Raw genomic sequence first — 15,250 nt, 5'->3', positions numbered from 1 at the left:
TTAGGGCTTCCTGGGTGGCTTTAGTCGGAGAAGGCAATGGCAACCCACTCCAATACTCTTGCCTGGAAAATCCCATGGACGGAGGAGCCTGGTAGGCTGCAGTCCATGGGGTTGCGAAGAGTCAGACACAACTGAGCGACTTCACTTTCACTTTTCACTTTCATGCATTGGAGAAGGAAATGGCAACCCACTCCAGTGTTCTTGCCTGGAGAATCCCAGGGACGGCGGAGACTGGTAGGCTGCCATCTATGGGGTCGCACAGAGTCGGGCACGACTGAAGCAACTTAGCAGCAGCAGCAGCAGCAGGTGGCTCTAGTGGTAAAGAACCGCCTCCCAGTACAGGAGAAGTAAAAGACACAGGTTCGATCACTGGGTTGAAAAGATCCCCTGGAGGAGGGTATGACAACACACTCCAGTATCCCAAGGAGGTAGGAGAATCCCTTGGACAGAGGAACCTGGCTGGCCGTGGCCCATCAAGTCACAAGGAGTCAGACACGACTGAAGTGACAGCACGCACATGCATGCACAGTATATATATAATAAAGATAAAGAGCAATGCAAGCTTGTTGCAGATAATACATAAATGAAATAGATTTTTGTGTGGTTAAGTAGAGAAACAGCTGCCTAAGCAGGACAAATTGCCACATGTTTAGGCGCTGGCCACATCATGTTTTTTCTATGGACTAGCTGTCTGCAAGGCACACGCTTCTCTGACATTTTCCTAAATTGCCTAATACCCAATCTGGGTATGGCTTTTTGTCTCCAGCTGTCTGTAGAGGTTCCTGGTCATTTATAGTGAGAGAAACTCATATCTTTTTTCCCCCCTCTTCCTTTTCTATATATAGTAGATACAGATAAGTATCACATGATTATCTGAAGGATTGAAATTTCATTTTGATTTTGCTTTCCTGGGCAGAAAACATTTACATCATTTTATACTTTTGAACATGAATTGCCTCTTTTTCTAGGTGTAATCCATTTCTACTCTTCAGCATATGGAAGATTTTATGAATAATTTTCAGTGCAGAAAGAGAGCTCTAAAAATAATTGTGCTGGTAGGGTTTTGTTAGTCTTCTGTAGAGCAGTGGCAGGAGAAAAGAACAAAGGCACAGCAGAGGAAAGGTAGTGGTAGGCGGGGCATTTGATTTCATTTGCCTCCACCAAAGAGCTTGTATTTAGAGGAGAAGGAAAAACAAATAAGAAACAGAAAATCTGCACTAGCTATTGAATGTTTCATTTCCCATCACTGTTAGTCACATTTAAATGGAATCATTGCAGTCTTTTTGGTGTGTATAACTAAGGCTTTTTTTTTTTCTGGAAAGAATATCTTGAATTTTATGTTTAAAAGCACAATGAGATGTTTTTGACATTCTGCAGTTTGTTTTGGAATTTACAGTATTAAAACCTGTTGACTTTCATAAGGTGGTAAAGGGTGTACAATACATGTCATTTTTATGCCTAATAACACTTTGGATAGTGTCTCATGCATATTATGAATACACACCTTTTAGCATCTATTTCTGACAGCTTACAGCATTAGACTGAATGTTGCAATGAACAACTGAAGGAGGGTGAAATGCCAAGCAGTATTACAGTGGATTCTTACTAGAAAATATAAGCTCTCTAGAGCTTATTTTAATACTTTTCCATAAAGATTTTAAGCTGACATATATGCTGGTACATAATAAAAATAACGTATTTTTTAAATGTTTAAGTTATTCTACAGAAATGGAGATAGATTTGGCTAATCAAATGATTATTCTCCTTTTGAACTGGGATTTAAGCATGCTTTTTGTACAGGGAAATCTGTTTTGCTGGTGGATTGATTATTATTCTTTAAAAATGTATATATGTTTTATGATTGTTAGAATTAACTGATGGGATCTTAATATAGTATTCATTTGTTTATTTTACCAGTATTTATATTATTCAGCTCAATCCAGAGAATGAGATTAGTAAGTTTGTTTTCTTATTTTGCTCTTCTACTTGGGTTTTGGGTCTGCTGCTGCTGCTAAGTCGCTTCAGTCATGTCCAACTCTGTGCAGCCCCATAGACGGCAGCCGACCAGGCTCCGCTGTCCCTGGGATTCTCCAGGCAAGAACACTGGAGTGGGTTGCCATTTCCTTCTCCAATGTGTGAAAGTGAAAAGTGAAAGTGAAGTCGCTCAGTCATGTCTGACTAGTAGCGACCCCATGGACTGCAGCCCACCAGGCTCCTCTGTCCATGCGATTTTCTAGGCAAGAGTACTAGAGTGGCTTGCCATTGCCTTCTCCCGGACTTTTGGTCTGGTGGTCATCAAATATTTCCCAGAAATAATTAGCATAGAATTCCCAAAGCAAAATAATAACTTTAAAAAACTTTTTAATGTACAAAATCCAGATTCTGGGCTTTCATGCTTTGGCCATGTGCTAAGAATTATATAAGCAAATACCAAGCAAAGCGAAGTTGGTCAAGGCTGTGACTTGTAAAGAATGCCAGACAGTGTTGTACACTCCAGATACTCTTTTCCTTTCTCTTAAGTCTAAATACTTCAGGAGAGAAGCTACCATGCCCATCTTTCATTTAAAAGTGGTTAGTTTTCATGTTCTTTCTCAGTTTGTCATTCTTTTCCACCATTTTTTGGCTCTTAGGTAAAATAATACATTGTTTAATCAGTATTGACTAATTAATTGTTTGAAATTTTCCAGGTACTGATTAGGATGAATGTGATTTGGAGAAATTATATTTCCTGTCCAAGGATAAGAAAAGTACCTCACAGATACCAAAGTGATTGTCACCCAGTGGCCCCTCTGGGATCAAGGATTTTAACTGATCCAACAAAAGTTTTTGAACACAACATGTGGTGAGTTATCTTTTTAGGTGTGATATAATGTAAATACATTGACACCAGTGTTATTATTTTCATTTAGTGCCAGAAAAAGATTTTTAAAACTCAACCCTATGTTGTTGAAGTCTAAAAGCCAGGGTAATTCATCCTTACTTATATGTTTGCCAGGTCACTTCAGTTGTATCGGACTCTTTGCGACTCTATGGACAGTAGCCTGCCAGGCTCCTCTGTGTGTGGGATTTTCCGGGCAAGAATACTGGAGTAGGTTGCCAGGCCCTCCTCCAGGGGTTCTTCCTGACACAGGGATTGAACCTGCATCTCCTGCATTGTCAGTTGGGTTCTTTTACCACTAGTGCAAGTAAGGATCTGGATCCTTACTTAAGTGTTGCCAGTTCTGAATTTCTTTTGGTTTTTGCACGCCCTCCCTGCTCACTTATGATCCTGATTTTGCAGCATATCACTGAAGGGGCTTCTTTTCTATGTAGAGCCCTCCACTTGTCTCTTTTTCATCTAAGCACCAGGGAGAACACACTGATTTGACCTTAATTTGTGCTTTTAGGAAATCCACTCCTCTATTTGTGATGATAGACTGGTATTTATAGGAAAAACTGATAGTTGGGACTACAAAGCAGCAAATTATAAGGGCTTAATGTATTCTTAAAAGGCCTAGTTCCATATAAGAACAACTCAACAGTGCAGAATCACTTCTGTTTTGGCATAGTCAGGAAGATTTTTTTTTTTCCAGTTTTTTTTAGTTTTAGCTTTATTGAGGTATAATTGACATATTAAGGAAGTTTTAATTGGAGAAACTGAGATATTTGTTCTTTCTCCAGTAACCAGTACAGTGCCAGGCACATAAATATTTGTGGAATAATGACTTAATGTAAAGCTGGAGTAAGGTCATTCCAGGTGGGTGGAAAGCCATACCCACCTAGATGAGGAAGTATAAGGCCTATTTAGGAGAACAGGATAGTTTGCCTAAAATAAAGGCTTTTTTAGGAGATTGGAAAAAGATAAAGTTGGAATGATAATAGACCAGATGTAGGGGTGGGAGCAAGATTGTGTGGTCTTAAATTCACACCTGACGTGAAAGGTATGACAGAATCACTGAAGAGAAATGGCATTCATTATACATGGTATATTAAGTATTTGGTTAGCAGTATATACTATTACATGTAACAGAGATCAGCAGGTATAACTGGAAGCAAAAAGGGCCAATGAGAGATTGTAAGGAAATAAAAAGTAGAACTTGGTGCTTCTGTAATAAAGGAAAAGGAAACATTTGACTCTGAAGGTTTGATCCCAAATGACTAACAGAAATAGGGAATTCAAGAGGTAAATTGATTTCTAAAAAAAATATATATATATAATAGAAGAAGAAAAGTGGTTTATTTTCTTTTTTTATATTTTATTTTATTTTTTATTTTTTTATTGGAGGCTAATTACTTTACAATATTATATTGGTTGGTTTTGCCATACATTGACATGAATCTGCCCCAGGTGTACATGCGTTCCCATCTTGAACCCCCCTCCCACCTCCCTCCCCATCCCGTCCTTTGGTTCATCCCAGTGTATCGTGCGTCGAGCCTGGACTGGTGATTCATTTCACATATGATAATATACATGTTTCAATGCCATTCTCCCAAATCATCCCACCCTCACCTTCTCCCACAGAGTCCTAAAGACTGTTCTATATACCTGTGTCTCTTTTTGCTGTCTCGTATACAGGGTTAAGGTTACCATCTTTCTAAATTCCGTATATATGCGTTATTATACTGTGTTGGTGTTTTTCTTTCTGGCTTATTTCACTCTGTATAATAGGCTCCAGTTTCATCCACCTCATTAGAACTGATTCAAATGCATTCTTTTTAATGGCTGAATAATACTCCATTGTGTATATGTACCAAAGCTTTCTTATTCATTCGTCTGCAGTTGGACATCTAGGTTGCTTCCATGTCCTTGCTATTATAAACAGTGCTGCAATGAACATTGGAGTACATATGTTTCTTTCAATTCTGGTTTCCTCGGTGTGTACGCCCAGGAGTGCGATTGCTGGATCATATGGCAGTTGTATTTCCAGTTTTTTGAGGAATCTCCACACTGTTCTCCATAGTGGCTGTACTAGTTTGCATTCCCACCAACAGTGTAAGAGGGTTCCTTTCTCTCCACACCCTCTCCAGCATTTATTGCATGTAGACTTTTGGATAGCAGCCATTCTGACTGGTGTGAAATGGTATCTCATTGTGGTTTTGATTTGCATTTCTCTGATTATGAGGGATGTTGAGCATTTTTTCATGTGTTTGTTAGCCATCTGTATGTCTTCTTTGGAGAAATGTCTGTTTAGTTCTTTGGCCCATTTTTTGATTGGGTCGTTTATTTTTCTGGAATTGAGATGCAGCAGGAGCTGCTTGTATATTTTGGAGATTAATTCTTTGTCAGTTGTTTCATTTGCTATTATTTTCTCCCATTCTGAAGGCTGTCTTTTCACCTTGCTTATAGTTTCCTTTGCTGTGCAGAAGCTTTTAATTTTAGTTAGGTCCCATTTGTTGATTTTTGCTTTTATTTCCAATATTCTGGGAGGTGGGTCATGGAGGATCCTGCTGTGATTTATGTCGGAGAGTGTTTTGCCTATGTTCTCCTCTATGAGTTTTATAGTTTCTGGTCTTACATTTAGATCTTTAATCCATTTTGAGTTTATTTTTGTGTATGGTGTTAGGAAGTGATCTAGTTTCATTCTTTTACAAGTGGCTGACCAGTTTTCCCAGCAGCACTTGTTAAAGAGACTATCTTTTCTTCATTTTATATTCTTGCCTCCTTTGTCAAAGATAAGGTGTCCATAGGTGCGTGGATTTATCTCTGGGCTTTCTATTTTGTTCCATTGATCTATATTTCTGTCTTTATGCCAGTACCGTACCGTCTTGATGACTGTGGCTTTGTAGTAGAGCCTGAAGTCCGGCAGGTTGATTCCCCCAGTTCCATTCTTCTTCCTCAAGATTGCTTTGGCTATTCGAGGTTTTTTGTATTTCCATACAAATTGTGAGATTATTTGCTCTAGCTGTGTGAAAAATATCGTTGGTAGCTTGATAGGGATTGCATTGAATATATAAATTACTTTGGGTAGTGTACTCATTTTCACAATATTTATTCTTCCAATCCACGAACACGGTATATTTCTCCATCTATTAGTGTCCTCTTTGATTACTTTCAGCAGTGTTTTATAGTTTTCTGTGTACAGATCTTTCGTTTCCTTAGGTAGATATATTCCTAAGTATTTAATTCTTTTTGTTGCAACAGTGAATGGTATAGTTTCCTTAATTTCTCTTTCTATTTTCTCATTATTAGTGTATAGGAATGCAAGGGATTTCTGTGTGTTGATTTTATATCCTGCAACTTCACTGTATTCATTGATTAGCTCTAGTAGTTTTCTGGTAGTCAAAAGCTGGTTCTTTGAGAAGGTAAATAAAATCAACAAACCACTAGCCAGACTTATCAAGAAACAAAGGGAGAAGAACCAAATCAATAAAATTAGAAATGAAAATGGAGAGATCACAACCAACAACGCAGAAATACAAAGGATTATTAGAGAATACTGTCAGCAATTACATGGCAATAAAATGGATAACTTGAAAGAAATGGACAAATTCTTAGAAAAGTACAACTTTCCAAAACTGAACCAGGAAGAAATAGAAAATCTTAACAGACCCATCACAAGCATGGAAATTGAAACTATAATCAGAAATCTTCCAGCAAACAAAAACCCACGTCCAGACGGCTTCACAGCTGAATTCTTCCAAAAATTGAGAGAAGAGCTAACACCTATTCAACTCCAACTCTTCCAGAAAATTGCTGAGGAAAGGAAACTTCCAAACTCATTCTATGAGGCCACCATCACCCTAATCCCAAAACCTGGTAAAGATCCCACAAAAAAAGAAAACTACAGGCCAGTATCACTGATGAACATAGATGCAAAAATCCTTAACAAAATTCTAGCAATCAGAATCCAACAACACATTAAGAAGATCATACGTCATGACCAAGTGGGCTTTATCCCAGGAATGCAAGGATTCCTCAATATCCGCAAATCAATGTAATACACTACATTAACAAACTGAAAAATAAAAATCATATGATTATCCCAATAGATGCAGAGAAAGCCTTCGACAAAATTCAACATCCATTTATGATAAAAACCCTCCAGAAAGTGGGAATAGAAGGGACATACCTCAACATAATAAAAGCTATATATGACAAACCCACAGCAAACATTATCCTCAATGGTGAAAAACTGAAAGCATTTCCCCTAAAGTCAGGAACAAGACAAGGATGCCCACTCTCACCACTACTGTTCAACATAGTTCTGGAAGTTTTGGCCACAGCAATCAGAGCAGAAAAAGACATAAAAGGAATCCAAATTCAAAAAGAAGAAGTAAAACTTTCACTGTTTGCTGATGACATGATCCTATACACAGAAAACCCTAAAGACTCTACCAGAAAACTACTGTTTTCTTTTTTTTAATTGAAGTATAGTTGATGTGCAATATTATATGTTACAGGTGTAAAATATAGCAATTCACAATTTTTAAAGGTTATCCTCCATTTATAGTTATAAAATATTGGCTCTATTCTGTGTTGTACAATATATCCTTGTAGCTCACTTTATACATAATAGTTTGTACCTGTTAATCATCCTCCTCCTTCTGTCTTCCCCCTGGTAACCACTCCCCAACTAGAACACTAGTTTGTTCTCTATATCAAATGGGTGGTTTCTTATAAAGTTAAATATACACTTACTTAATTCTATGACACAGAAATTCCATCCACTCCCAGGTATTTACCAGAATAAAGGGAAGCATGTCCACATATGAATACTCATAACGGATAGAGGAATTTGACAAAATAACAGTAAATTGATTTTTTATTTTGGAATAAAGATATTGCATTTAGTTTTAGATATTTTGAATAGGTTTTGGGAGCTAGACATTCTGAGAAAAATGTCCAGAACACAGATTCCTCTGCTAGGAGGAGAAAGAGGGGTCAAGTCTGAAGTTAAGAGGCTGGGTATAACATCTACAGACAAAATTGTTACCTCACCCTTGGGTTCAGGACCTCTAAGGCTGGGAAGCTAATTAATGGACTTTCTATATTGAAACAGAATATCAATTTTAAAAAGAAATAGATTGACTTTTTACTAATTAGTCCTGCATTATGCAATATGGTGGCCACTACCCACATGTAGTGGTTGAGCATTTGAAACCTAGTAAGTCTGAATTGAGATGTGCTGTTACATTTTGAAGACTGAATACAAATAAATTGTGAAATATATCATTGGTAATTTTTATACTTAATTAAATGTTAAAATGATATTATTTTGGATATATTGAGCTAAAGTATATTATTTAAATTAATTTTATTTCTTTTCACTTTTTTTAATCTGACTACTAGAAAATTTTAAATTATATATTTGGCTGACATTATACTTTCTTGTTGCTGAGTTAAACCATTTTGACTGTCATCACCAGAGTGAACTCCGGGAGTTGGTGATGGACAGAGAGGCCTGGCGTGCTGTGATGCATGGGGTCGAGCAGTCGGACACGACTGAGTGACTGAACTGAACTCTGAAGTTATTCAAAATGGAAACAAATTTAGCTACCTTCTATATACTTTGGCCACCTCATGCGACGAGTTGACTCACTGGAAAAGACTCTGATGCTGAGAAAGGTTGGGGGCGGGAGGAGAAGGGGACGACAGAGAATAAGATGGCTGGATGGCATCACCAACTCTGTGGACATGAGTTTGAGTGAACTCCGGGAGTTGGTGATGGACAGGGAGGCCTGGCGTGCTGTGGTTCATGGGGTCGCAAAGAGTCGGACACGACTAAGCGACTGAACTGAACTGAACTGAATAGGCTATGAGATAATTGCCAAGCAGTTAAACCTCCAGAGGAACTTCTGGTCCTAGGCAAGCTCTTTGTTTGCCAGATGTTTTGGGTTGTTTGTATTTGTTCATGTTTGTCAGTAGACTCTAGTCATTTAGTTGTCTACATCTCATTTTCTGTTTGCTACCATCAGCTCTTTTGCCCAAGATTCCCGCCTGCCCATTTAAGTTCTGTTTTGTCATAGGCTCTCAGGGAAGCAAAGGTCATCTGGTTCAGTGCCTCGCAAACACTATGGGCTAGCTTAGGGCAACTGCACAGGAATCCCTTGGGAGTTATTTCACTAGGTCTGCAGGTATGGCCCCAAAATTTGTAATTTGAAAAAGCTCTTTTCGTCATTCTTTTGAGCTACCAGCTTTAGGAATCCTTGATCCAATCCAGTGGTTTTCATATATTTCTTTAGCAGCAGAATTTTTTTTCCCAAGTGAAATCTTAATGTAAAATCCCAATATTTAAAAGGTAAAAAACAAACCTCTTCTGAGTGAAGTGGGCATAGAGGCTTGGGACATCAACAGCTCCATCTCCCCTTTCCTCTCCCACCTCTCCCTCACTCTAGCAGCCTAGAGAAAGTTTGAAAAACCTTGATCTGGTCTCTACAGCCATCCTCCTCCATAGCATACCCCTGAAAGAGGTTATCCTGCCTGTGCCAGGATACTCTAGTGAACTCTCTCCGAAGATAGATACGTATTGTAATAAAAAAATAATAATAATTTCCTCCAAGGGAAGACAGAAGTAGTTGCTTCACGTCATCTCCCTACCTCTCCCTGAGCCCCCACTACCTTTTTTTGCTTGAAGAGAAGATGCGTAAATTAAACTGAAAACCAGAAGACTGGTTTACTTTCTCCTTACTTTAAGTACAAAGTTCTGTCTGAAAGTTCTCCCTTCCTTATTTCCTTCTTTATATTTAAGAATAATGTTTCCTCATGCTGGTTTTTTATTTTTTTAAGATTTAAGAATTTATTTGTTTGGCTGTGCCAGGTCTTAGTCGCAGCATGTGGGATTATAGTTCCCCAACCAGGGATCGAACCCAGGCCTCTCTGCACTGGGAGCTTGGAGTTTTAGCCGCTGGACCACCAGGGAAGTCCTTTTATGAGTTTTCTTTAAAAATACATGTTGGTTTTCTCTCAGAGATGTTGCTCAGAATTGTGTACAGTTTATTTTTTCCTCTAGCTTCTGATTTAGTTAATAAGAACTATTTACTCTATATATGAACCTCTTTTAAAAATTTTTTTGAGACAAAATGAAAATAACCCTTTTTTTTTCAGTTTCTATATCCTGGTAATATTTGCCCTCCAGATCTAGAATTTGTATAACTAGTATTTGCATCTGCCTATAGGTTCTTAATTATTAATAGTTAAGTGAATTTCACATAACACAAAGTTAACCATTTTAAGGGGAACAGTTCAGTGGCATAAATTACGTTCACGATTTTGTGCAACAAGCATCTCTATCTAGTTCCAAAACATTTCCATCACTCTAAAGTAAAATTCCTTATTCATTAAGCAACTTTTGCTACAGTTCCCAGCCCCTGGCAACCACCAATCTGTGTTTTGTCTCTACGGAATTACCTCTTCTGGATATTTCATATAAATGAGATCATACGACAAGTGGTCTTTTGGGTCCATCTTCTTTCCCTTAGCATAAAATCTTGGAGGTTCATCCATATTGTAGCATGTATTAGTACCTCATTCCTTTTTATGACAGAATAATATTCCACATACACCGCAAATGGTTTATCCATTCATTTACTGATGGGCATTTAAATTGTTTCTACCTTTTGGCTTTTGTGAATAGGGCTGCTATGAACACGTGTGTACACGTCCTTGTTTGAGTCTTTATTTTCAAGTCTTAGAGATAAATACCTAGGAATGGAATTGTGGGGTCATGTGGTAATTCTGTATTTAAATTTTGAGGAACGACCAAACTTTTCCACAGTGACTAAACCATTTTATACTCTGCTTATAGTCTTTTAATTGTATTTATTACATTTATCCATTTGGGAGCTGCCTCTTGAGAAACCTGTATGCAGGTTAGGAAGCAACAGTCAGAACTGTACATAGAACAACAGACTGGTTCCAAATAGGAAAAGGAGTACGTCAAGGTTGTATATTGTCACCTTGCTTATTTAACTTATATGCAGAGCACATCATGAGGAACGCTGGGCTGGAAGAAGCACAAGCTGGAATCAAGATTGCCGGGAGAAATATCAATCACCTCAGATATGCAGATGACACTACCCCTATGGCAGAAAGTGAAGAGGAACTCAAAAGCCTCTTGATGAAAGTGAAAGAGGAGAGTGAAAAGGTTGGCTTGAAGCTCAACATTCAGAAAACAAAGATCATGGCATCTGGTCCCATCACTTCATGGGACATAGATGGAAAAACAGTAGAAACAGTGTCAGACTTTATTTTTTTGGGCTCCAAAATCACTGCAGATGCTGATTGAAGCCATGAAATTAAAAGACGCTTACTCCTTGGAAGGAAAGTTATGACCAACCTTGATAGTATATTAAAAAGCAGAGACATCACTTTGCCAACAAAGGTCCGTCTAGTCAAGGCTATGGTTTTTCCCGTGGTCATGTATGGATGTGAGAGTTGGACTGTGAAGAAGGCTGATCGCCGAAGAATTGATGCTTTTGAACTGTGGTGTTGGAGAAGACTCTTGAGAGTCCCTTGTACTGCAAGGAGATCCAACCAGTCCATTCTAAAGGAGATCAATCCTGGGTGTTCATTGGAAGGACTGATGCTAAAGCTGAAACTGCAATACTTTGGCCACCTCATGCGACGAGTTGACTCACTGGAAAAGACTCTGATGCTGAGAAAGGTTGGGGGTGGGAGGAGAAGGGGACGACAGAGAATGAGATGGCTGGTGGCATTATCGACTCTATGGACATGAGTTTGAGTGAACTCCGGGAGTTGGTGATGGACAGGGAGGCCTGGCGTGCTGTGATTCATGGGGTCGCGGAGAGTTGGACACGACTGAGCGACTGAACTGAACTGACATGAAACTATATTCACATTGCTTGTGAGACTTGGCTCATACATCTGTCTATATTGAGCAACTTATAGTTACTTGGAAAAATCATTTCTTATTCCATGCTATTCCTGGTTTAAGGGCTTAGGAACTTTTCAGGGGGTCCCTAAAATTTATAAGGAAGCAGTAAGCACTTGTATTTTCATATAACTAAATCAGCTAGTCCAACAGCTTTCAAGGTTTTTGGCATGATCCAGTGTAAGGAGAACAGTTTACATCATGGGCAGGTAAATGTACATGTAACACATGCACATGTATGAAACAGGAACAGAAGTTTCCTTTACAGTTTTACCATGTACTTATAGTTTCCATTTATTCTTTTCTACTCCATTTCTGTTTATTTCTCTTTTAATCCCATGGATGGAGGAGCCTGGTAGGCTGCAGTCCGTGGGGTCACTAAGGGTCGGACACGACTGAGCGACTTCACTTTTCACTTTCACACATTGGAGAAGGAAATGGCAACCCACTCCAGTGTTCTTACCTGGAGAATCCCAGCGACGGGGGAGCCTGGTGGGCTTCCGTCTATGGGGTCACACAGAGTCAGACACGACTGAAGTGACTTAGCAGCAGCAGACTAAATTGGTTTCATGACTGACTACAAGTGTCATGACCTTTAGTTTAAAACACTGAACTAAATAATTCTCTATAGGTCCAACGTAGGATCTATATCCTGCAACATGAATTTCTATTATAAAACTCATTTAAATAATTGACTGTTTCTGGAATCTCAGTAGAGTTTAGATATCAAAAATTCTTATTATGTAGTCTGAATTTTCCTTATACGGTAATTTATCATGAGAGGCAATCTAGATGTTAAAAGAGACAGTCTCCATGTCTGACTTTAGAGAGTTACTCAATCTATGCCTCAGTTTCCTCACCTCTAAAATGGGATAATAATAGTAATATTTCCCTCATAGAGTCATTGTGAGGATTGAATCTAGTATGTAGTTGGATATGCATAACAAGTAAGCAGCACATAAGAATTAACTATATTATTGTTATTACTGTTTCCTAACATGCACTTTAGTTACTTATATGTTTGTTTCATCTTCATTATTAGATGACTCATCAGAGAAGATCTTAGCTTCTATCTGTCCCATTGCTATATTCTCTATATTATAGGCACTTAATAAGTATATTTGAATAAGTGAATCAATGTAGAGAAATAAGAGATCCAGTTCATGTCTACTTGAAGTTTACAGCTAGTGCAAGAGTTAATTTTGTAGCTAAACATGGGCTTTAGAATAAAAAAAAAAAAATCTCAATTTAAGTCCTGAATCTACCCTTTCCAGCTATAGGAATTTGAGCAAGTTTTTTTCATGAAGTGTTGTGAGTGTTAAAGGAAATAAATATATAAAACACTTAGTAGGAGGAAGTGCTCATTGAAAGGCATCATTCTTGATATGATTATAAGAATTGAGATATATACCAATGAATACATAAACAGCATAGAGGACTATGCAGGGTCATATAGTGAAGACAGTAAAGATCATAGGCGTAGTCTTAAGAACTGGAAGAGATTTTTGAGATGAGGATATGTAAAAGTCAATAAGACTTGATAGAGTAGGTAGGATTTGCCCTGGGCACCAAAGGAGGAAGATTTAAACAGTGAAAAACCTTTTGTTCTAGACATTAGCACGAGCAAAGATCTGTCTTGTACACAAGGTGTTTTTCAAAGTAAAAAATAGACCAGCCCACTTGGAAGAGAGGTTTCACATTTTGAAACTGGGTAAATGGTGTGACAAAAGAAGTATTTTATGAGACTAAATCAAGCTCTGTTGTTCAGGACACTTAGAGTTACCATTCTAAAACATGAAGTGGTATCTTTCTTCCTCATTTTTTTAATATTCACATGTTCCCATCACTGGGTTAGATTCTAAGGAGTACTCAGGAGAGGAGTAGGAGATGATGTCTAAAGGAGCTCTAGTCTGTTTTCATGAATAAGCGTGAGTCCTTCAGGAGAGGAAATTGGTTGAATTTGAAAACCAAAGTATTTCTCCTCCAACAAAATGAGTAAGAAATAGTAAAAACAAGCAAAAACTATACCAACAGCAACTGTAAGAGTTCAGGAACATGGACCATTAGTGACCAAGGAAGGAAACTGCAGATTCGTATGTGGCTCAGAGTGGCTCCTAAGCCTAGCTCTATCCCTCAGAAGCAGTACTACTGAAGGATCAGCTGACAAATCATTACTAATATTCACTAGGCAACCCTGGCAAAGTTGAGAAAAAATCCTTGAAAATAAATATTCTTACCTATTAGAGAAGAATTTGAGGTCTTTGCAGAGTAGGGGAAATCAGGGGCTCACCGTTTTCCAGAGTTCCATGCTGAATTGAGGAAACTGTCCAAAGACCAGGGGAAACCCCCTTAGAAACAGGGCACATCCTAACTAGGTAAGTAAAACCTAGCATAGGACTTAATCTCAAAAAAGAAAAAAGCAGACCCAGACCTTCATAAAGTCTGCCCACGGCTCAGTAGAGTTTCCCCTTCTCCCCCACCTCTGACACCCTCAGATTACCAGAAAAGTGCAGAAAATACATAATACCCAGCCTTCAAACTGAAGCTTACTGAGAAAGATAAAAGAGAATTTATCTGCCAACAAAACAGAAAGGAAAGAAGGAATGAAAGAGAAAGAACATAGCATGCATTATTTATTAGTTTGCATTTTCCAGTATTTTATGTAGAGGGAATCACGATATATGCTCTTTTTTTTTTGTCTGGCCTCTTTTACTAGGGATAATATTTGTAGATTTATACATGTTGTTGCACATATCAATAGTTTGTTCATTTAATGGCTAATAAAATCAGAATGTATAAAAAGTCCTCAAAATTCAGTAAACAAACAACCTTATAAAAATGGGCAAAATATTGAACAGACACTGTACCTAAGAACATACACAGGTAACAGGCATATGAAAAGATACTCAAACACCATTAGTCATTAGGGAAGTGCAAATTAAAATCACAGTGAAATACATTTTTATTAGAATAACTAAAATTCAAAATACTGTACCAATAGTGTTGGTGAAGATGTAGAGGAACTGGAATTTTCATACACTGCTGTGGGAACATAAAACAATATAATCACTTTAGAAAACAGCTTGGTGGCTTCTTTAAAAATTAAACAGGTACCCTGTATATGATTTAGCCATTCCATTCCTAGATATTTATCCAAGAGAAAAGAAAGCATATATCCATACAGATAGTTTTACATGATTGTTCATAGCAGCTTTATTTGTAATAACCAAATTTGGAAGCAATGCAAATATCCATCAGTAAGTAAATGGATAAACAAATTGTAATAGATGGTAGAGAATCTCCTGCAATGTGGGAGACCTGGGTTCGATCTCTGGGTTGGGAAAATCCCCTGGAGGAGGGCATTGAGTGGAAGAAGCTCGAAATAAAGAATGTGTACTTTACTTTTACTAGACTAGAAAGTACAAACTAATCTGTAGAGG

At 38.0% G+C, this 15,250-nt stretch overlaps 1 protein-coding gene across 3 annotated transcripts in view; it reads left to right on the top strand.

Moving 5' to 3' along the window:
• The window catches only part of METTL8 (methyltransferase 8, tRNA N3-cytidine), an 89,457-nt gene that overhangs the window by 36,734 nt on the left and 37,473 nt on the right, over positions 1–15,250 (top strand). The window contains exons 1-2 of one of the 3 annotated variants that reach the window (XM_088830047.1): positions 874–1,290; positions 2,699–2,842. The exons of 1 other annotated variant lie outside the window; for it this stretch is intronic. In XM_088830047.1, coding sequence (XP_088686173.1) covers positions 1,229–1,290; positions 2,699–2,842 — 206 coding nt within the window. In that variant the 5' untranslated portion in view covers positions 874–1,228. Of the gene's footprint in view, positions 1–873; positions 1,291–2,687; positions 2,843–15,250 lie in introns of those variants that run through there. One more of the 3 variants, XM_055397107.2, reaches the window with a different exon arrangement.

The sequence above is a fragment of the Moschus berezovskii genome, chromosome 2, assembly GCF_049115385.1.
Source record: "Moschus berezovskii isolate FMDL1 chromosome 2, NW_MosBer_1.0, whole genome shotgun sequence".
In the NCBI taxonomy this organism is placed as follows: domain Eukaryota; kingdom Metazoa; phylum Chordata; class Mammalia; order Artiodactyla; family Moschidae; genus Moschus; species Moschus berezovskii.
The sequence above is the reverse complement of the archived record's forward strand: the minus strand, read 5'-3'. Positions and strand labels throughout refer to the sequence as shown.